The following is a 20,841-nucleotide window of genomic DNA, read 5'->3' as shown; positions in this document are numbered from 1 at the left end:
CTGAATGTATTTCTGTTTTCATTTGTCATGTCTAACTGATAAACTTAGATGTTTGTTTACTTGTGGGAGGCTGTCCACAGCTACATACAATGGCGGAATTATCCTTTAAAATGAAAGCATCTCTGTTTTTATTAAACTCTTTCATCAGCAAGAAAAAAGCACGTTTTATTGACTAAACCCTCCCAGCAGTAAGAAGAATGATAAATTTATGATGCTGTGCTCTTGCACAAGGGGATGTTTTTGCTTCGGGGTAACAAGACGAATAACAGACAAAGTGGAGAAGCCGAACAAAAGCGGGGGGCTGTCCCAATTAGCAATTGGCAGTAGATTAACAGAGTAGTGATGTCAAAGCTTCTCCACAGTCTGCAGATAGTGGTTTCATTCAAGTCTACAGAATACCATTTGCATATCGATGATATAGAGGAGAAGAAGGGCCAATGTGTCTGAAACACAGCTGTGAAGTTCATGTATGAAAGAAATATTATCTCCCCTTGGTCAGTGGGTCCCCTCTCCACATCTGTCCGATGGCTATGCGACTGATTATTTTGGGCATTCCAATTCAAGATGCCCCCAGGAGGCAAGACAGCAACAAGGGCCTCTGTTTCCTCCAAGCACCCCCCTCTCACGGCTTGTTTTTCTCTGGCTCTCCTATAGTGAGGGCTTGGGGCCCCCTCCAAAACAGAGCAGGCCATGTACAAAAGATCATCTCGGAGACTTCAGTCATAAACTTTTAACAACACAATTAACAACACAGTCCATCTTCTATCTGTCAGTGGGAGGCTGGGAGTTCATGGTAAAGGCACTTAATGCACAACTAGCCTTGGTTACCATGGAGCCATACCCCCAAAACTCATTGCGACTGAGGCATGCCATTCTTCTTTCCGCTGCTGAAATGCGCCGCTCATTCTGACTCAGCCTATTGTGAAGCGCACAAGTGGCTCTCTGAAAAGAAGGGGATGGAGAAAGAAAGGGTGGGGTCAGGGTTCAAACGAAAGGCTCCCATTGGGACTCCCTTTCTGTTATCAAATTTGTTGAGACACAAAAAGAGCTACAGTCTCATTCCCGAGAACATCTTGAGAGAGAGATAGGGGGGTTATAGGACAGCATTCCTCATGTCAGAGCGCCAGTTTTTCCACACAGCGGCAGACGAACTAGCTGTCTTCACGTACAGCTCCCTGCTCCTGCACTGATCATCTCCTCTTTGTCTTCCAGCAGCAAAACTTTTCTTTTTAGGAGTGCCCGTCCAGTAAGTCCTCTTTATTATTTGTTCCTTTATAACTTAAACTAAATACTTGCCTCTGCCGTTGATTTACTATATAAACCTTTCTGTAAATTTCTCACTTTGCTCATGCAAACCCAAACAGCTCAATCTTTTACTGATTGCACTGTTTCAACAAATTTCTATCATTGCTTACTATGAAGTGGGCTCATTTAATCCTGTTTCACATTAGACAATGGAAGATTTCACACATTACAGCTGCTGCAGCTTTTCCATAAGCGCTGTGTGTAAAGGACCAATACCAGGATGCTCAGTCTCCTCTTCACTGCACAGATCTGCTTATCCAGATCGCCGTGATGAAGGCGTATTTCAGCTTTGTCTCTGTCCAGGATTATCTGCATTTATGGAAGCTTTTCCATTCAGCTGCTCCGTTTCTGGTTTGTTATCCCTGCTGGGACTGCAGTTCTCTTTCTTCAGGGGGACTGAAAGCTCTGACTCTGAGCCCTGGCTGAGAAATGCCCTGGCATGTGGGTCCCACAACACCCACTGAAAAGAGCCACGCTGCTTCTTAAAGGGCCAAAAGTCAGGGAGTGAAATTTAGCCCAGTCAGGTTTTTTTTGTGTGTGTGAGTCATTGTGGTTATTCTGCATTGTTTAAGCACATAAGCTCACATATCTATATTATTGCTAATATATATTGTAATATATCTATATCACTAAAGCACTTCTGGATGCATGCAAACTGCATTTCGTTGCCCTGTACCTGTGCATGTGCAATGACAATAAAGTTGAATTCTATTCTATTCTATTCTATGCTATTTTTGAAAAATATCTTTGAGCTAAAAATAACTGTATGAGCACTAAAACATAAAGAGAACACAGAAACAATCAGGAAATGTTATTGATAGTCTTTGGATATGGATCTTTTCCATATACAAGTCTAGAAAGTTCTTATTTTGAAGTAATAGGAAACAAACATATATCTTTAAATGTATATCTTATTCTTTGCTATCCTGTGCAGAAATCATTTTATTAGATACACCATGATGGTACCAGGTAGGTCTATCCTTTGCCTCCAGAAGTGCCTTCATTTTTCATGGCATAGATTCAACAAGGTGCTGGAAACTCCTCAAAGATTTTAGTTCATATTGACATGACAGCATCAAACAGTTGCTGTAGATTTGTCAGTTGCCTCTATGATCTCCCATTCCATCACATCCCAAAGTTGTACTGTTGGACTGAGATCACTGTCATGTTCAAGAAACCAGTTTGAGATGATGTGAGCTTTGTGACATTGTGTTATCCCATCTGAAGATGGCACACTGTGGTCATAAAGGTATGGCATGGTCAGCAACAATACTCAGACAGGCTGTGGTGGTTAAATGATGCTCAGTTGGGACTAAGAGGCCCAAAGTGTGTCAAGGAAATATTCCCCACAATGTTACAGCACCAGCAGCAGCCTGAACCGTTGATACGTGGAAGACCAAGCAAAGTTTTCCAATTTTCTAATGTCTGATTTTAGTGAGTCTGTATGAACTGTATGTTGATGTCGACCTCTGACATCAACATGCTCCTCACTGGATATTTTCCGTGTTTCGGACCATCCTCTGTAAACCCTTTGTGAAGGAAAATCCCAGTAGATCACCAGTTGAGATACTCAGTCTATCCCATCAGGCTCCAACAACCAATCAAAGTCACTTAAATGACCTTTCTTCCTCCATTCTGATGCTGAGTTTGAACTTCAACAGGCTGTCTTCACCACGTCTACATGTCTAAATGCACTGAGCTCCTGCCATGTGATTTGTTGATTTGATAACTGCATTAATGAGCAGTTGAACAGGTGTACTAAACAGAGTCTGTTTCACTTTCCAAATCTTCCTTTCATGTATTTAGCTTCTAAAGTGAACTCTCTCACAAACAGGCTTGTTGAATTTAAGGAGGGTTTTTTGCATTTGGGAACCTTCCATCAGCTACAGAAACATCTTTTGTGTGGGTTGACAGTTCAGCCCCAGCTAAACACGGTAGAAATGTTGGTTTTGGATCCAACAGAAATACCAAAGTGAAGGAAGCCTTGCCTTAAATTAATTAAAGTCAGACTTAGCTGTTCACGCCCCGGTGATGTTTCTGTGTAGAGAGTGAGCTAAAGCAACAGGGAAAAGAGAGCAAAAAATACAAAGAGTGAACAGTTGGAGCTTGGCGGGGTTGGATGGAGCAGTGGGTGGGTTTTCTAAGGAAGAGGTGATTGTAAGATCTAAAGAATATGCAGTCTACTGGGACTGTCTTTGCTGTCTTGTGTGTGTGTGTGTATGTGTGTGTATAAACTTAAAAAAAAAAAAATCAAAAGTACTCAAATTCAGGTCAGAAATCTGACCACCCCTGCAGCCTGCAGCACAAAATTAGACCCGTCGTAACTGTCCTGAATATATGCACTTCTGCTTATACTACAGAAATGGTTTAAAGGTAATGATAATTATAATATTTTCTGTCTCCACAGTCACCAAAATGGAGTCTGCTACAATGCATCTGCCATCCAATCAGTCATCAGAGAGCTGTGTAGTGTTGGAGACCACGATCGAGAACCAGCTGTTTGGATGGTTCTACCTCGTGGTTTTTGTTCTGGCGCTGAGCGGTAACAGTTTGGCTCTCTGGATTTTCTCTCACCAGCGTGGCGTTTCTTCTCCAGCTAACGTCTTCCTGATTCATCTGGCTGTGGCAGACTTATCGTACGTCATCATCCTCCCGCTCAGGGCCACCTACCACTTTACAGGAGGCCACTGGCCCCTGGGCGAGGTGCCCTGCCGGGTGGTGGGTTTTTTGTTTTATGTCAACATGTATGCCAGCCTGTACTTCCTGGCCTGTGTAGCAGGGGATCGATACTTGGCTGTGGTTCACGCTGTGAGGTCACTGAAGATTCGTCGCGCTCGCTATGCTCAGATCATCAGCTTCTCTCTTTGGGTCCTAGTTACTGTCTCCATGGCACCGCTGCTTGTCACCCATCAGACTGCACAGGTGGACAACATGACGGTGTGTTTGCAGCTATACAGGGAGAAGGCCTCACGCAACGCTCTGATCTCGCTGGCCGTCGCCTTCATGCCGCCTTTCCTCGCCACTCTTTCCTGTTACCTCCTCATCATTCACAGCTTGCATCGCGGCTCCAGGTTGGAGCCGGCGCTCAAGCTAAGGGCCCTGCGCACCATTGGCCTGGTTATGCTCATCTACGTGATCTGTTTTCTGCCTTATCATATGAGTAGGGCCACCTTCATCCTGGGCTACAGCCACCCAGACGTCTCATGCCAGACACGCAGAGGCCTGAGCCTGGCCAACCGCCTCACCTCCTCCCTCACCTGCCTGAATGGTGCTATGGACCCGCTGGTCTACCTGTTTGGGGCGGAGAAGTTCCGCGGCACACTGCGGCGATTGTTTTGTAAAGATAATGGCGGGATGTCAGGGGCCACCAGCGGAGAGTTAAAGGGAACACATGAGAGCTCTGTGAGTGCCAAATCTGAGTTCTGAGGAAAAGCAGCTAGACTCAGACACCTGTGCAAACTTTTCCATCACAAGCAGCTTCAGGTTGATGATACTTTGATTGATGCTGTTTCCAAAGGCTGTTTGAGAACCAATTCTAGTGTCATCCCCACACCATTCCCACCAAATCCTTAGAGAATTAAACTGACATCACCTTGACACTCAAAGAATCCTGACTTCAGCAGCAAAGACGGTGGTAGAAGTTTAACTTCCAGGAGAGGAACAAAGATCTTTAAAACCTAAATTTGGGGCAAAGTTAGCAAACTTTTTAAAATCAGTTATAACTTCTGATTCTGCACAGACTGTTTATCTTGGTGACCACTGGAATTAAAGTTGATGAAGATAATGCTTCAAAATAACTCCCACACACACAAGACTCGAGTAAATCTCATTCTTCTTTAACAATTTAACGCAATGGAGAATGTTTAAAAGCAAAATTACTGCAATTAGAAGTAAATATGACATTTGATGAGTTTTCAAAATGTACTGTTGGCTTGCTTTCAGCTCAGCAGATCCCCTGTTTTTTACTGTAGTAGATCTGGTTTCATAAGACAGACAATTTGTACTGGTTAGTGACGCCTTTGATGTTCTGTTTAAGCTTCTTGTCGTTTACATTAAAAGTTTTTTGGGTCCATGTTAGAAACCAACTCTCAAACCAGTCAGAACTGTGCCCAATACCTGCTAATGTGGGACTCTCTGTACAAAAGCTAAGCTATTTGAATTTGTTTGGCTATAATTTTTGACAACTGACGGTTTTAATAATAATCTTTAGAAAAGGTTTGTTGCAACATAACAACTCACTTGTTCCGGAGATGAAGCAAAAAACTAATGATGCAAAGTTTTTAATTGCTTCTGCTGTCATATATAATACTTAATGGGGGTTAAACTTGAGTACTAATTGTTCCGCCTACTGCTTGTTGGAAATCCAAAACAGCAATTCATTATATACATAGTAAACTTTCAGTGTATATTTTCTATTGTTTTTTTTATACTGTAAGCCAAATGTGATGAATATGCATCAGTCACAGTTGATAATATTGTTGTTGTTTTTTCATCTAAGGTGACATAGGTTGTCCTTGCTTTGTGGATAATCAAATGTGCGTGCACATAGTTTAACACTATAAGTGAAATGTGATGCGATCCATGTGAGAATTTTAAAAACTCGTGTGATCATGTGTCGTCTCCTAAAGTACAAACATCCAGTTAAATTTTCATTTGTTTGAATTTTTAGTTTCAGGCCAAATATCTGGAAAATGTTTATGCTAATTAGCATTGCTAGCATGCTAATGCACCAAATCAGGAAGTTAAACAGGGTAAGCATTACAGGTAAGGTAAGCATTATACCTTTCAAATATTAGCACTGTATGTTAGCATGCTGGTGGACATACCCACTAAGGCACTCACCAGCTTCTAGACTCCACATTTTGAAGACTCACCATTAGCACTGTGGCTGCTGTTGTGTGAGGTGAAGTTGAAGTGCTAAGTTGGTTTGCTGCATCCATAAATTGTATGGGTGAAATCCACAAGCACAGAAAAGTGCTTATTGGTGTTAATTAAGTAACAGACTAAAAAAAAGCAAGAACAACAAGAAAGAACACAGTCCAGAAGTTCAGATGAGTGACTCCTATCACCAGTATTATGCTACAGTCAAGTTAATGAACAAAGTCATTGGCATGGTGCTGTTGCCTTTGAAATGGTTGCAGTCAGTTGCCATTTTCAAGGCAATTTTAGTGCTGTTTGCTAACAGTTTGCAAGTGAATGAGGTCGAGTCAGCAATCTGTTTGTTGTAAAATGGCACGTGTGTTTGACTGCACAAACAGAAATTCACATTACCTACTTGCATTCAGAATTCAGAAAACCCACCACAAACAGTGATGTAGTTTCTACAGGATGGTGATTTAACTGTAACATGCAACCGCAATTTATATAAGAATAGAACCAAAGTAGAAGCAGTTCAGTTGAATCTTGTATTGTAAAAAAAAAAAGATGTGTCACAGAGAAATTGTCTCAGAAAAACAAACTGCGATTGCCTTGCAATCCAAAGTTGTTGATGCAGATACTTTCAATCAGTTGCTGCTGGGTCAGTCATGAGCTGCTGATTATTCCAACCTACTTTTACTCTGGTATGACTGACCTAAGAAAATCACCTCTGATTCCAAAAACCAGAAGTAGAAGTTATAAGAAAGTCCCCCCTGACTTATTATTAAGAAGGAATAGTATGGAGTAGTATGCTGTACGTATGTTCACTTAAAGTTACTGTAAAGTAACATTTTAAGGCAGATCTTTATGGGGGAATGACACTTTTAGATCCTCATGTGGTCACTAGCGGAACTGCAAACTTTGAAACTTTGCTTGCTTCATATTCCAGCTGTGTGTTAGCATGCCAGTATTAATATTTAGCTCAAGGCAACGCTGTTCTTCACAGAGATACTATTAAGGCTGTAGCCCTTTGGATTAAGTCCAGATTTACTCTACAATGGAGTGACAATTTTATTGAGAGTGGACTGTGTAAATGTGCCCATTATTATACTGCTGTTGGATATTTCCCTGCTATCACATTTTCATAGATGCAAAAATTCCTGTATTTTGTTTCTCCAGCTCAGCTAGGAATGACGTGGACACAGTCACAGCTTTTTATAAATTCCTGACATGAGTTACTGTATATGTTAAATGTGCTCGACAAATCTCCACTGTGAAAATATTTTTGGGTTTTCAGTTTCTTAACTCTCCTATGATGCTACGCATTTCTGTTGCACTGTTACTTGACAAACTAATAACTATTGTTCTATCTACAGTTTGATAAAATGCAGCATGTTAAAAATATGCTCTGACTTTAATGTGCGAATGATTGTGTAATTCACTGCAGCAAAAATGCACCATTTGTGTGACATGTCCAGTCCCTCTCTTTCTTTCTTTTTTGCCTGTCACATAAAAACTGCATAAACTCAACATGTCTGCTGCTGTCTCCCGAAAGCAAAAGTATGATTTCACGTCCTTCGCGTCTGTGGCGTTGACATGTTCGCCGTGAAAGTGGTAAAACTATTTCAAGTGCGGGGACAGAAGGCAGCAGTGACTTGTCACCATGTAGTTCTCTTTTCATATCATGTGACATGTTGTGGTTTGTGAGCAGCTCATTTTCCTCCCCTTATTTCTGCAAGACTTCCTGTCCATCACATGAACATGGCAACTACTTTAACTTGTATTTCCTGAATGTATATATTGTAGAAAACCCCCGAGCTCCCTTTGGTTCATCTGTGGTTTAAAGAATAGCAGTATGCAGGCTGAATATGATGCACCTTGGTTTATTTTTATCAAAGAACAAAATGATTATGTTTGAAAAACAAATCAAGGTCCTTATCTTCTTTTTTCTTTTTTTACTGTGTGGGTTTTAAAGTAAATATATCCAGTAAATTCCCTTCCTGTAACTAGTAAAAATCATCATGGTCATGTTTTCTTTCTTACTTCCTCTTTTCACTTCTTGTAGCTCAATTTTTTACGTATAACTTCATTATTTTCTGAAAGTTCACATGAACAAGTAAACCAAAGAGGTTAGGTATGCTGGTTAATCATTCGTGTAAGGTGATAAAGATTTCTACTGTGCAAACAAAAGTGTGTATTTCCATTTTACAGCTGTGCGGCTATGTTAAAGAAGAGGCCGAGTGAAGGCACTAGGGCCCTCCTCTCTTTAACTTGACAAATGAGGAAGTTCAGGGCTGAGCTAGTAGCAGCTTCCTTTTACAATTTGCGGAGGCAGTGGATGAACAAGTGAAAGAAAGAACTAAAAAGTATGCACCATGAGAAGATGAAAATAGCCAGAAAGAAAAATTGAGTCTACTTTGTTTTGCTGGGATCATTTTTTTTGAGATCACATGCAAAGCTCTTGAGATCGAGCTCTTGGGTGAAAAACAGGATGCCAAGTTATCAACCTTGGTACCATGGCAATATAACTCGATCCAAAGCTGAGGATCTACTTTCCAAAGCAGCAAGAGATGGAAGCTTCCTCATCCGGGACAGTGAATCCATACAGGGAGCCTATGCCCTCTGTGTTTTGTAAGTTATTGTTTCTTTTTATTATGGCTCGCGGTTGATTCTAAAATGCCTGCATATACTTCATGTTTCTACTTCATTAAACCTTCGTGACATGCAGCACCAGCTGTGAATCGTATCGAATCGACACGATCTGGTTGTCAAACTGTATATTTTGTTCAAGAAACACAATTCCAAACATGATCGTTTGTGCACTGTAGCTATAACACAGTTATTAGTTAAAGTTCCTAAAACTGTCTCACCATATCGCATTACATTTTTTTTCTTTTTTTGCACATACACACTGCAACACAAGACTAGTTCCCTTTTATTTGCATACAGTGCAGCCACAAAGCACCACCCTTTCCCCTCTGCACATCATCTTCCATTGGGTAACCTTCATTTAAAAATGATTCCAACTGCTCACTCAACACATTGAATCCGCTTGTTTCTTCACCTTACATTCATTCCATGTTCCAACCACAGACATTTGCATTTATTTGATCCACAGATATCAGAACTGTGTGTACACATACAGAATCCTGCCAAATGAAGACAAGAAGCTCTCTGTCCAGGTGGGTTCACAGTTTCCATCGTTCTGGTCCGAACCCAGATGAGTTATTATAGTTACTGTGAAGATGAAATGATATTTTCAAAAGTATTAGTCACACATTGCTAGTGCAATGCTCAGTTGTAACCTAATTAAAGATGTAAGCCCACACATGTATTTACTGTCCACCACTTTGACCCAGACTGAAGTATCCTAACAACAGGCGAGATGAATGCGTAAATGACTTTCAAAATCACTAGAATCTGAAGCCGCATGTATTTTTGGTGTATGACCGCGCACGTGTGACGTTTCCAGTTATCAGATTGATTAGAATAAAATTTAATAAACACAATAATGCATCATTATAGTTGAATTTCAATCTGATGATCGAATACCCCCAGTATTAATAAGTATTAATAGCTTCAGCTTGGAGGTATGAGCATTAACTAAAAGAATAAAGATGACATGTTAAACATCAGCAGGTAGTCTCTGTTGAATGTTAGCATGCAGGCATACAGATTTCAGCACAAAACTGTCTGTTAGCTCAGTAACTCAGAGCTGCTTACAAGGCTGCAGTTTAAAACATATTCTCTTATTATACACTAAATATTATTGCCTCACAAAGCTACACTGATAGTAATTTAAAAGCCTTAAAATGTAAAATTTACAGACTTAGGATTACAGACTGGGAGCACAACAACATCACCCTAAAAAAGCCATAAATACCTCTGTTATTTACTATGATTTTTAAATCTATAGAAAAGAGACTTTATGGTTCAGCAAATGACAAATGCCTGCTTCTCATTTGTATTTAATCTGGTGGTGGTCAGAGGGCCCGGTGGCGCCAGTGTCCGGCAGCCTCGCCTCTGTCAGTGCGCCCCAGGGCAGCTGTGGCTACAATGTAGCTTGCCATCGCCAGTGTGTGAATGTGTGTGTGAATGGGTGAATGACTGAATGTAGTGTGAAGCGCTTTGGGGTCCTTAGGGACTAGAAAAGCGCTATACAAATGCAGGCCATTTATTTTAATCTGCCATTGGCGAACTACCCTACAATGAGCCAGTACAGAAACTGAAGCAGGAACTAAGAGTTTTGCAGTAAATTAGTTGGCAATGATAAAAGCAAGACTCAATCTGATCAGAAGCAGATCAGCAGATGCTTCATTATCTTGGTATTTGTTCAGTGTCAGCTTTGCAGTGTAAGTCTGAAGAGATTAGAAAACTAACTAACAGGCCCCACAGAGAGGATATAAACGCCTTGGGCTTGACAGAAAGATTGAACAGAGTATCATCTGTATGTTTTTTTTTAAATACTGTAATTATAAAAAAAGGTGAAAATGCTAGAGAGCTTCTAAATGACTGATTTATGCACTGACATAACAGCTATGTATAATTGCAAACCCGTGGCCTTAGATAGAAATTCTGTAACAGCAAAATGTGTTGAGTCCTGAAATAAGTTTACTGGTATGAAGTAGCAACGTGTCAGGTTTCTAGGAAACGATAAGTCAGCACTGTTACCTTCTAACGTGCCAGGTAAAATGTGACCATTTCGTGCTTTTAAAAACTTGTTAGATGAGGTGATAATGTACACCTGTGCAGTTTAGTTTAAAGAAAGTGCTTTAAAATAATGTAACTGCCCAATGACTGCAAGTTTCACAATTGAGTTTTACGAGCCGCACAAGAGACTAAATGCAATGTAGCTATATAGAGAAACCAAACCTATTTAAGGGACTATAGTTTTTACAACCTATTTCTGTTAATGGTTTAAGTGTACGATTTAATTCTTATGACAGAGCAGGGATATGTTTACTTCCTTAAAATAGCTGATGATTTATGGGTAATAATATGTTCTTTTAAATGAAATAAATTGCAAAATTACAAAGGAATGTCTTAGAATGCAACTGGAAAATACCGCAGACAGTAGACAGGTCTGACATCATATGGGAAGTAACACTTACAGGTTATGTCACCTGCTTTGGTAACAACGACAAAATTCATCCTTTTGTTTACAAAGAGTGATTAAAAAAAATGTTTGCTGTTATCTGCTCTGCAGGCATCTGAAGGAGTGCCTATTAGGTTCTTCACAATGCTACCTGAGCTGGTGGAGGCGTATTATAGCCCCAACATGGGTTTAGTCACCCACCTGCAGTACTCTGTCCAGAGGGAGGAGGAGGTAGAAGAGGAGCCAGGTCAAAAACTTCACTTTGTCTCTATATTGGTTTTGATATGGAAGAGAAAGTATTGTTTGTCCTAAACACACTTTATGTCTATTCTGCAGAACAAAACAGTCATCCTCCACAGCTCCCACCCAGAAACATCCCACTTGATGTAAAGGACGGTGACTCCAAGACTTCAGAGCAAGCCTCCAAATCCTTATCAGACATATACCTGGCGAAACTGCAGCATATGGACTTGTCCATGTATGGTCACAATTACAGACAGTTGCAATGTCTCTTGTACCTACAGCACTATAAAAGTAGAATTTAGGCATTCGGCACCAAACTTTCCAAAACAATTACTAATATGAATTTTCCTGAAGCTAACTGAGACTAGAAGTGTTTTAATTTACATTTCTCTTATGTCTCCAGCTTACCAGAAGAGCATGAAATGGCCATCCAAGAATACTTCAGGACTTCTGTCTGCTTAGATGCTGAACAAGTTCAAAACGGTAACCCTAACCTGCCTGGCCTCAAGAAGCTTATAATGGCAGTCTGCAAGAACCTAAACAGGTATGGTGTCCATTTAATGGAATGTGTAATATTACATACACTTGAATGGATTGGGTTGATTGACCCACGCGCTGAACTTTTTTGCGAGGCAGTGAAATTTCCCGCGTCATGCCAACTCTGGAGGTGTTTCACAGAACGCTCGACCAACAGCTCTCTCCAGGGATTGGACCAAAACAAGTTGGTGGCACCCATGATCCTTTGCAGTATTATCAGCGCTTAAAAAGCTGCTCTCTTCATGTATTTCCTCCTTATTTTCAGAATTTCTGTGATTCGGGTCCTGTGTCCTGTAGACTTGAGCAACTAACAAAACTGCTCTACTCGATAGAAGATAAGGTAAAGTACTGTAATATGTTTTAACAACAGCTTTTTATATGATAATAGAAAATGTTATAAGATATTACAAAGGACGACTCTGCTTCCTTTTTTCAGGTTAAAGGTTCTGTTTTTGAGTATGTTGGATTTGATGCGGGCCCACGGAAATCTCTCATACCAATCGTTACGTTTGAGGTGCTTTCTTTAGTACTTATGTCTACATAACATTTGTCATACGTGTGTATGGTTTATTTGATCGATTTCTTCTTTCACTGGTAGGTCAAACAAGAATCTCTTGGTATTTCCACAAAGATGTTCCTGAAAGTGGACATTGAAAGTGGGAAGCTCTACTTTAAGAAGTCAAAAGATGGACCCGAAGACAAATACTTTGTGCACAATAAAAGTAAGGACTTGAGGAGTTCATTTCTATCTCAAACAATTGATTGTCACAAAATGCAAACATTTGGTGATTTCTTTTTTTAAATTTTGTTGGAAGGATTTTAATAAAATTTGGTGATCCCTGGTCTCTATTGACGTTACAATAGAAAAACAAAGGTGTTAAACTCAGCGTTCTGTGTTGGCGGAGTATTTTACAGTATCTTGCTATATTTTCTAGACTCGACTAAATGGCTACAGTGCCTATGGTGTCCACCAGAGCTTTTGTATTTAACCCTGTGCTCTGTCCTGCTGTTTTGCAAAGAAAAGAAGCAATGTTTTTCACTTGGTCTTTATTTTGGAGAAATTAGCTACCAGAATGAAACATTTGTTATTAGAATCAAACATTCTGACATATTTCAAGAACACGCTAATCGTTAGAAGATTGCTCTTACACATGTGAGACCACAGAGAAGGTACATTAGCCTGGTTCATTGGAGGAAGCAGTTACAGTTATTGTTTTCTAAATTACTAATTATATATAAGAACATCTTTGAGTTTGTAAAGTTCAGAAAAATGTATTCAGGTGGTACATTTGACTCGGGTCAGTATCTTAAGAAATTAGGAACTTTAAGTAGTGCCACAAAAGCTATTTTTCCATGCTAATAGACAGATAAAGTGGGACTTGTAGTCATAAGAGTTTTAATCAGTCAGTAAGCCTTAAAAATCATTTTATAGAAAATGTCATACATGGACCACTTGTGCGTGCTACTACAGACAGTATAAAAGATGAATGTAGCCACCCTAATGTTACGTATTCGTTTTGGACTCTTTTGGCCAGAAGTGGCCAGTTTTGGAGAAGAGAATGACTCTGTTGCAAGTTTGTTCATTTTGCTGCATTCATATACATAAACTGAAGCGATGTAGCAAAGATTTTTATGAGTGCTAAGAGATCCAGTTAAGTGACTACAGTTAGTAAAGGTGAAGCCTGACAGATAGTGAACGCACAATCAAAGAAGCAGATAGATGAGTTTGAAAAAATCAATTCACCGGAGTTGTTGTGAAGGGGGGACAGACTGGGTGACCTCACCTCTCGCCCTATGATAGCTGGGATAAGATTCAAGTCCTCCCACAACCCTGATAAGGATAAGTAAAAGAGAACAGATGGGAGGTATTTTTGTTTATTGGAAGTGGAAAAAAATGTTTATTACTGCTGTGAAACTTGATGTTTTAACAACAGTGTCTATGAAGAGTCCCTTGATTTTTGAGACAGCCTCATTAAAGGAGCTGCAGACTTTGTGCTTGATTCTTCAGCCTGGAAGTTGCACCTTCTCTGCAGCAAGTGCAAATAGCATGTGTGAAAACAAATGTCAAGAACTACTTTCAACCATCAAAAGCACTTAACTTAATAAGAATACTGCTCTTATCCATCAGTCCTGCAGTTGGTGAAATCCCAGAAAATGCACGCCAAGCTGGTCATTGCGGTGGAGACGGAGAAAGAAAAAGTTCTGCGGAAAGAGTTTGTGTTTGATGACACAAAGGTAAGCGTCTTTTTAAAGGCGATGCTCCCTATTCTGACCTCAGTCATGTGCACTTCATTAAATGTGATGTGTTTTGTTGTCTTGTGAATCCAGAAAAGAGAGGGCTTCTGTCAGCTGCTTCAGCAAATGAAAAACAAACACTCAGAAAAGCCTGAACCAGACATGATCACAGTGTTTGTTGGCACCTGGAACATGGGTAACAGTGATGTCATACAGAATTCAGTGCTTCAGTTAACTTAACTGTATATAATATAAAAACGGATCTGCAAACCTACAGGAAATGCCGGCCCTCCCCCGAACATCAACTCCTGGTTTCAGTGTAAGGGCCAAGGGAAGACACAAGATGACACAGCAGATCATATTCCACATGATTTTTATGTCATTGGGACTCAGGAGGATCCTTTGGGTGAGCGAGAATGGGCAGATACAGTGAAAGGTGTCCTGAGGAACATCACAAACATTAGCTTTAAACAAGTGAGTAACTGTGGCAAAGTTTTGAATTTGTAGCTGAATGCAAACACAAGGCACTAATGAATCAAATATTCTAAACATCTCCAAACATCCAGGTGGCAATTCACACACTGTGGAATATTCGTATCGTGGTCCTGGCCAAGCCTGAGCATGAAAACAGGATCTCCCATGTTTTTTCAGACAGCGTGAAGACAGGGATCGCCAACACCTTGGGTAAGCAGTTCCACTTCTCCTTGAGGCCTGTAATGATTGCTCATAAAAGTTCACAGAAAAATGACCCATCAGTGTTTACTGGTTTCAATTGCAGGAAACAAGGGAGCAGTGGGAGTGTCCTTCATGTTCAATGGGACATCTTTTGGCTTTGTCAACAGTCATCTGACCTCTGGAAGTGAGAAGAAGCTCAGGTGAGGAGAAAGTTACACTTTTCAAAGTATCTTTAAAAAGTTTGAATTGATTAGTAACATCATATACACATATACAACATACATATACACAGGGTTTTTCTGGGCTCAAAATTAACCTTTGAGGGTAACTATGCAAATAACCATGATTGGTTTGCCTTTACTTAAGGCAATACCCCGGACATTTTATCAACAAAAAATGTATCTAGGCTTAAACAAATTAAACTCAACTCTTTGCGGCTTTCCTTTGATAGAAGTCGCAAATCTCTTTGAAATGCGCTAGCATTTTTATAGCCTCTTCAGGGAAAACCCGATGCAGATATCAACAAAGGTGTCATTTCAATGATGGATGGGGAGGTAAAAATCCTAATTGTCTAGTGACATGTGCAAAATACCCCCCTGTTCAATTATTCACTACTTCCTAACAGAAACTTAGCAGTTCAGTAAATGGAAAGCAGGAAATGTAAATGTGCCTAATAATCAGCACAATTTGGTTTTAGCCTGCTGCTGACATTGACAAAATGTAGCCAGAAACACTTTTTTAAATCGTCTTTGCAAAAACAGTTAACATTATCTGTTAAATATTAGCTTAGCAGTTAAATTGTGCTAGCTGCTAAATATTGTAGGACCTTTACCTTAACCTATAAAAAGAACCTTGAGGTTTGAGTGCTTGTATGGTCAACTTAACAAGCATTCTGCATGACAAAATGAGCTGCAGCTTGGTAGGTATACTCAATCTAGTACATTTTCATGTTGTGCACTGTGTGCAGTATGTATTTATTTGGACAGACCACAGTTATTCTAATCAAACACAACAATTTGCACGATTATCAGAAATTAACGTTGCAACATTTGATCGCAACGCTTGATTACTGCCCTAGCTACTGCATTTTTGGAAACATTTGTTATTTTTCTTGCCTCAGACCAACAATTTGGGGTTTCGTCCAGATCTGGATCCAGAACTGCTAAAATATTGCTAACTTTCCAAAAATGAACTAGGGGAGGATGGGAGTAAAAATGAAAAGTCCATCCGGGTCATCTACTAATTGGTAGGCTGGTGGTTCAATCCCTGCCTGAACCAGTCTGTATACCAAATATCCCTGGGAAAGATACGAACCCTGAGAATGTGTTTGAATGTGTGTGTGAATGTTGGAGAGTAAGTAGAAAAACCATGGGGGGAAAAAGCCCTTGAATATGGGTGAATGAGGCAAGTTGCACAAAGCGCTATGAGTGCTCAGATAGAGCCCGAGGTGTCCATTTACCATTTGTTATGAAAGGATTTAAAATACACAACAAAATAAAGATGTCAGCAAATCAAAAGCGCTGAAAACAAATGTTTCAACTAAAAATACTCCTACCAATAGGAAACGGCAAATACTCACTAGTAGTTCTAAGCACTCAACTAAAGCAAAGCACCAATAAATAATCGTCTGCAGGGCGATTCAGTGAGAGTTGTGAAACACACATGTGCAAAACGTTTAAAGGCAACCACTAAATAATGCTCATCACCTAATGGCTTATAAGTCACTAACCAAGTGCGCGGCTTCAAAATCAGTACCGTGCCCTTCATCACTCTGGGTTTTTTGCAGCCAAGATGGCGTTGGTGAAAACGCTCATCTCAAGGTTTCAAAATGGAACTTTACAAACCAGCGAGTGACATCACAGTACCCATGTCCATCCTTCATACTATCTGTGTATTTGCCTAGCTGTTACCCTGGATGAACATCCTTTCTGACTAATTTAAAAAATAAAACAGGTGTTTTATTCAATATTAGCTGAAACTAGAGACTGAGCCTGTGAAGCCTTCAGGCGTGTGTTCACTGAGGTTACAGTGGGAGTCGGCGGCGGCTGTCTTAAACACAATCACAAGTCTTTTTTGGCAACCGCAGAAGTCACCCCCTGCTAGTTTTTAGAAAAACATCCACGTTTAAGACAATTCTATGTTAGCTTCACTTTTCAACCCAGCAAGCTACATCCATCTTTATACTTTATACTTTAAAAAAATTTTTTTATTTTCCATCTTTTTTACTGTCATCATCATCCCCTTATACTAGTCACACGGCCACGATGGCAACCATCTTTGTCATTTTTCATGTCGGATTTTTAAAAATTATTCATGTTTTTTATTTATTTATTTACCTATATTTAACCTGGACAACATAAATGATGAATATGTATCCTCTTCTTTCTGAAGCCTTGCTTTAAAAGTCAACGTTTTGCTAAATGGCAGTAGAAACAGAAAACTTTATTGCTTCCTCCACTGATTCCTCACATTTTTGATGTTACTCCAATATTTTTTGCTGTATTTGCAGACGGAATCAAAACTATGCCAGCATCCTGAGATTTCTGAATCTAGGAGACAAGAAGCTTAATCCGTTTGACATCACACATCGCTTCACGCACCTCTTCTGGCTTGGAGATCTGAACTACCGCGTTGAAATGCCATCTTCTGTAAGTCATAGACGTTGTTTTATATCTACTTTACATACAGATTCATGGACTTTGCTTTGTTGTGGTTTTTCTCTCAGATGCATGGTTATGTTTTTGTTTTTTTTAAACCCTGCTGGTTGTCAGGTGTCTGAGCTCTCAGCTGCTAACACTTCCAGTCACTACTTTCCCCTGTTCCCTTCACAGGAAGCTGAAAACATTGTGTCAAAGATCAAACAGCAGCAGTACCAGGAACTGCTCACCAAAGACCAGCTCAGCATGGAGAGGAAAGAGAGCAAGGTCTTCTTGCATTTTGGTGAGCTTTGATGAATACTGATCAGTACATGTAGGCATACAGCAGAAAGAAGTGTCTTCACTGTTGTTGCGATGCTTGGGATTTTCTGCAAAACACTGTCCTTTTTCTTATAATTGTGTTTGCATACATACGGGTTTTATTCTATTTTGATTGTAGCTGAAGAAGAAATCACATTCGCGCCCACGTATCGATTTGAAAGAGACACACGAGAGAGGTACGCCTACACAAAGGCCAAAGCGACAGGGGTAAGCTCACGTTTTATCACATCTCTGTTCCCCTACTATGCATCACGGTCACTTCACTGAGACTTTTAATTTTATCTGCTTCATTGCTGTAATTTTTTTTAATTTAATCCCAAATTATTTTATTCACTTTATCATGTTCGAATGTTATTAGTTTCTTATTATGCATAAAATTTAATTTGATTTGTTTTAACGTACTCTTAATTTTAACTACATACTTTTAGTGTACTTACAGCCTATTTCATTTTAATGAGGTTTCATCTTTTGAATTTAATTTTAATTTAAGTTACCTATCGTTGAATATTCTTGGTTTGGATTTTTGTTGGCTTATTATTCTTTCATCGACAGTTTAGGAAAAGTCAAAAATCACATTTACTGATAGCAAACGGTTGAACATGCAGCACGATCTCTTGAACCGATCCACGTTAGCAGGGCTATTTGCTCATGTTTCTTCCACAAATGACTGCCCATCATGCTTCTTATATGTTGGGCTATTTATGTAGAGTTATACTTGAATTGTTTTACAGTCTTCAATTTGAAAATTCAAGTATTTTATATTGATATTAAAATTAAGATGATTTTAACTCTACAGACAAAATACAATTTGCCATCCTGGTGTGATCGCGTCCTACGAAAGTCATATCCTCTGGTTCATGTTGTCTGCCAAGCATACGGTGAGTAATCTTCTGTTAAACCTTTTTTTCTGCGGCTATATTATACATACAGGGATGTATATATATACCAAGGGTGCAACAACACATGTATCGATATTGAACCGTTCGATACAGTGCTTTCGGTTCGGTAGGCATATGTATGAACAATACAAAAAAATTTATTTGTTTTATCAACTTTTCTTCTGACGATGCTGTCTGTGTTGAGCGCTCAGTGAATCTGCGTTCGACTACTCCGCCTAGGCTGCATTGTCGAGCGCAGATCCACTGAGCAAGCTAGCAAGACAGAAGCTAAGCTCGTTGCAACATGGCAACTGCCTCAACGCTAGCCGAAATTGAACCTCCCCCACCCTCATTCAGATCTGGCCTTTGGAACTATCTTGGTTTTCATGTGAAGCATGACCCTGATGATAAGCGTGTCATGGACAAAAGTAAAAAAACAGTATGTCGGATGTGCCACGCAATGCTCAATTGGTGGGAACTAGTGCGTTAGCGCAGTCAGCTTGTTAACGTGTTGGCCCGTCCAGTCCCACGCACGGGGCGATCAGCGGTAACTCGTTAACAGAGATTTGCCGCGTTATGCTGTTAATGTCATTTTAACGACATTAACGCTGACAGCACTAGTGGGAACACAATGAATATGACTGCACATTTACGCCGACATCATCCTAGTGCAAAGACAAGTGGAAGCAGACAAAAACAACAAGCACGCATGCTACAAACTTTACCCGAGTCATTTAGACAGCCATTAGCACATGATTCTCCTTATGGGGACCTGATATGTTTAATAGGCTGCTGAGAATATAGCCCAGAAGAAGCGTATAAAAAGAATATAGCTTTTATTTTGGAAAGAGCCACTTCTCTGTAATAAACTCTTTTCCAAAGATGAGTGATTGTTTCTGTCTTTTGAGTTAAAATATATATTTATATGACAAATTAAAAAGGCATGAACATTTTTTTGTATCGAAAAAATATCGAACCGTGACACAAAGTATCGAACTGAACCATGAATTTTGTGTATCGTTGCACCCCTAATATATATATATATATATATATATATATATGTGTGTGTGTGTGTGTGTGTGTGTGTGTGTGTGTGTATGGAAAAAGAGAGTTTAGCTCACTTAATTAATTCCAAATAACTGTCTTTAACTGGACCAAGCAGCCAATATGAACTTATTGGTGCCTACATAAAATAAATAATGAGCCATTTTATCGTATTAATCTTTCAACTGCTGCTGCTGACTGCAGTCTTCATTGAGCTGTAGCAAAACCATGAATATTTCCTAAAGTTAGACCTTTTATAATATATAGAGAATAATCGTTCACTAATTTTATATATAGATCAATAATGTATAAAAATGTACAGTACTAGACTAAAGTTTGACACACCCGCTCATTCAAGAGTTTGCTACTATCAAGTGTATGAAATGAAATGTAAATGCAGTTTATACGCTCGTCACTTCTTCAGCCAACTTCATGAGCTCATCACCAGGACCACACACACACACTGACCTTTTGTTAGCTGTTTTTGTTTCACTCTAAGCTCAAACCAGCACAGAACATTTGATGCAGCACTCTGTGTCCAACTGAAAAACAAATGATGATCCCACCATCAAACTACACCCTTTCCTCCATATTTTGAGGTAGAACAATGCAGATTAACATCTATTTACTTCCTCTGCATCTCTCAGAACCTCTGATTTTTGACTGATCAGAGTCAGATTTCCACTGTTCTAATGTTCATTCTCTGTGGCCCTCGCGCTCTTCTTCTTTTGTTTTCACGTTTTGTTTCGCACTTAGAAAATAAGAAAAAACCCCTTGAACGCAAAAGTGTCCAAAGATTGAAGTGAAACTGCAGCTGAGACGTCCTTTCAGGCTAAATATGTGTAAAATATGCACAGAAGTGTTTATAAGTGTTTGTGTGAACTTGCAGGGTGCACTAATAACATCATGACAAGTGACCACTCCCCGGTGTTCGCCTCATTTGAAGTTGGAGTTGCCTCGCAGTACGTTTCCAAACAAGGTATGACGCCCCCCC

The 20,841-nt window shown here is 39.7% G+C and overlaps 2 protein-coding genes across 2 annotated transcripts in view; both read left to right on the top strand.

Moving 5' to 3' along the window:
• The first annotated feature begins 1,085 nt into the window (after positions 1 to 1,085).
• gpr17 (G protein-coupled receptor 17) lies at positions 1,086 to 6,792 on the top strand. The gene is made up of 2 exons (XM_005727175.1): positions 1,086 to 1,246; positions 3,713 to 6,792. Exon 2 carries the CDS (start codon positions 3,721 to 3,723, stop codon positions 4,729 to 4,731), a length of 1,011 nt encoding a protein of 336 aa, XP_005727232.1. The 5' UTR covers positions 1,086 to 1,246; positions 3,713 to 3,720; the 3' UTR covers positions 4,732 to 6,792.
• A 1,662-nt stretch (positions 6,793 to 8,454) lies between these two features.
• The window catches only part of inpp5d (inositol polyphosphate-5-phosphatase D), a 17,355-nt gene continuing 4,968 nt past the window's right edge, over positions 8,455 to 20,841 (top strand). Inside the window, exons 1-19 of the mRNA XM_005727174.1 lie at positions 8,455 to 8,793; positions 9,281 to 9,344; positions 11,369 to 11,504; positions 11,594 to 11,735; positions 11,904 to 12,044; positions 12,137 to 12,221; positions 12,303 to 12,377; positions 12,474 to 12,551; positions 12,636 to 12,759; positions 14,166 to 14,272; positions 14,366 to 14,468; positions 14,550 to 14,746; positions 14,839 to 14,956; positions 15,051 to 15,147; positions 17,457 to 17,595; positions 17,779 to 17,887; positions 18,044 to 18,132; positions 18,722 to 18,803; positions 20,737 to 20,826. Of these exons, the coding sequence (XP_005727231.1) occupies positions 8,654 to 8,793; positions 9,281 to 9,344; positions 11,369 to 11,504; positions 11,594 to 11,735; positions 11,904 to 12,044; positions 12,137 to 12,221; positions 12,303 to 12,377; positions 12,474 to 12,551; positions 12,636 to 12,759; positions 14,166 to 14,272; positions 14,366 to 14,468; positions 14,550 to 14,746; positions 14,839 to 14,956; positions 15,051 to 15,147; positions 17,457 to 17,595; positions 17,779 to 17,887; positions 18,044 to 18,132; positions 18,722 to 18,803; positions 20,737 to 20,826 (2,116 nt within the window). The 5' untranslated portion in view covers positions 8,455 to 8,653. The remainder of the gene's footprint in view (positions 8,794 to 9,280; positions 9,345 to 11,368; positions 11,505 to 11,593; positions 11,736 to 11,903; positions 12,045 to 12,136; positions 12,222 to 12,302; positions 12,378 to 12,473; positions 12,552 to 12,635; positions 12,760 to 14,165; positions 14,273 to 14,365; positions 14,469 to 14,549; positions 14,747 to 14,838; positions 14,957 to 15,050; positions 15,148 to 17,456; positions 17,596 to 17,778; positions 17,888 to 18,043; positions 18,133 to 18,721; positions 18,804 to 20,736; positions 20,827 to 20,841) is intronic.

This window comes from Pundamilia nyererei, unplaced genomic scaffold (assembly GCF_000239375.1).
Source record: "Pundamilia nyererei isolate P.nyererei 1_Seehausen unplaced genomic scaffold, PunNye1.0 scaffold00023, whole genome shotgun sequence".
Taxonomy (NCBI): domain Eukaryota; kingdom Metazoa; phylum Chordata; class Actinopteri; order Cichliformes; family Cichlidae; genus Pundamilia; species Pundamilia nyererei.
Note: the sequence above shows the minus strand (reverse complement) of the source record. Positions and strands in the feature narration are given on the sequence as shown.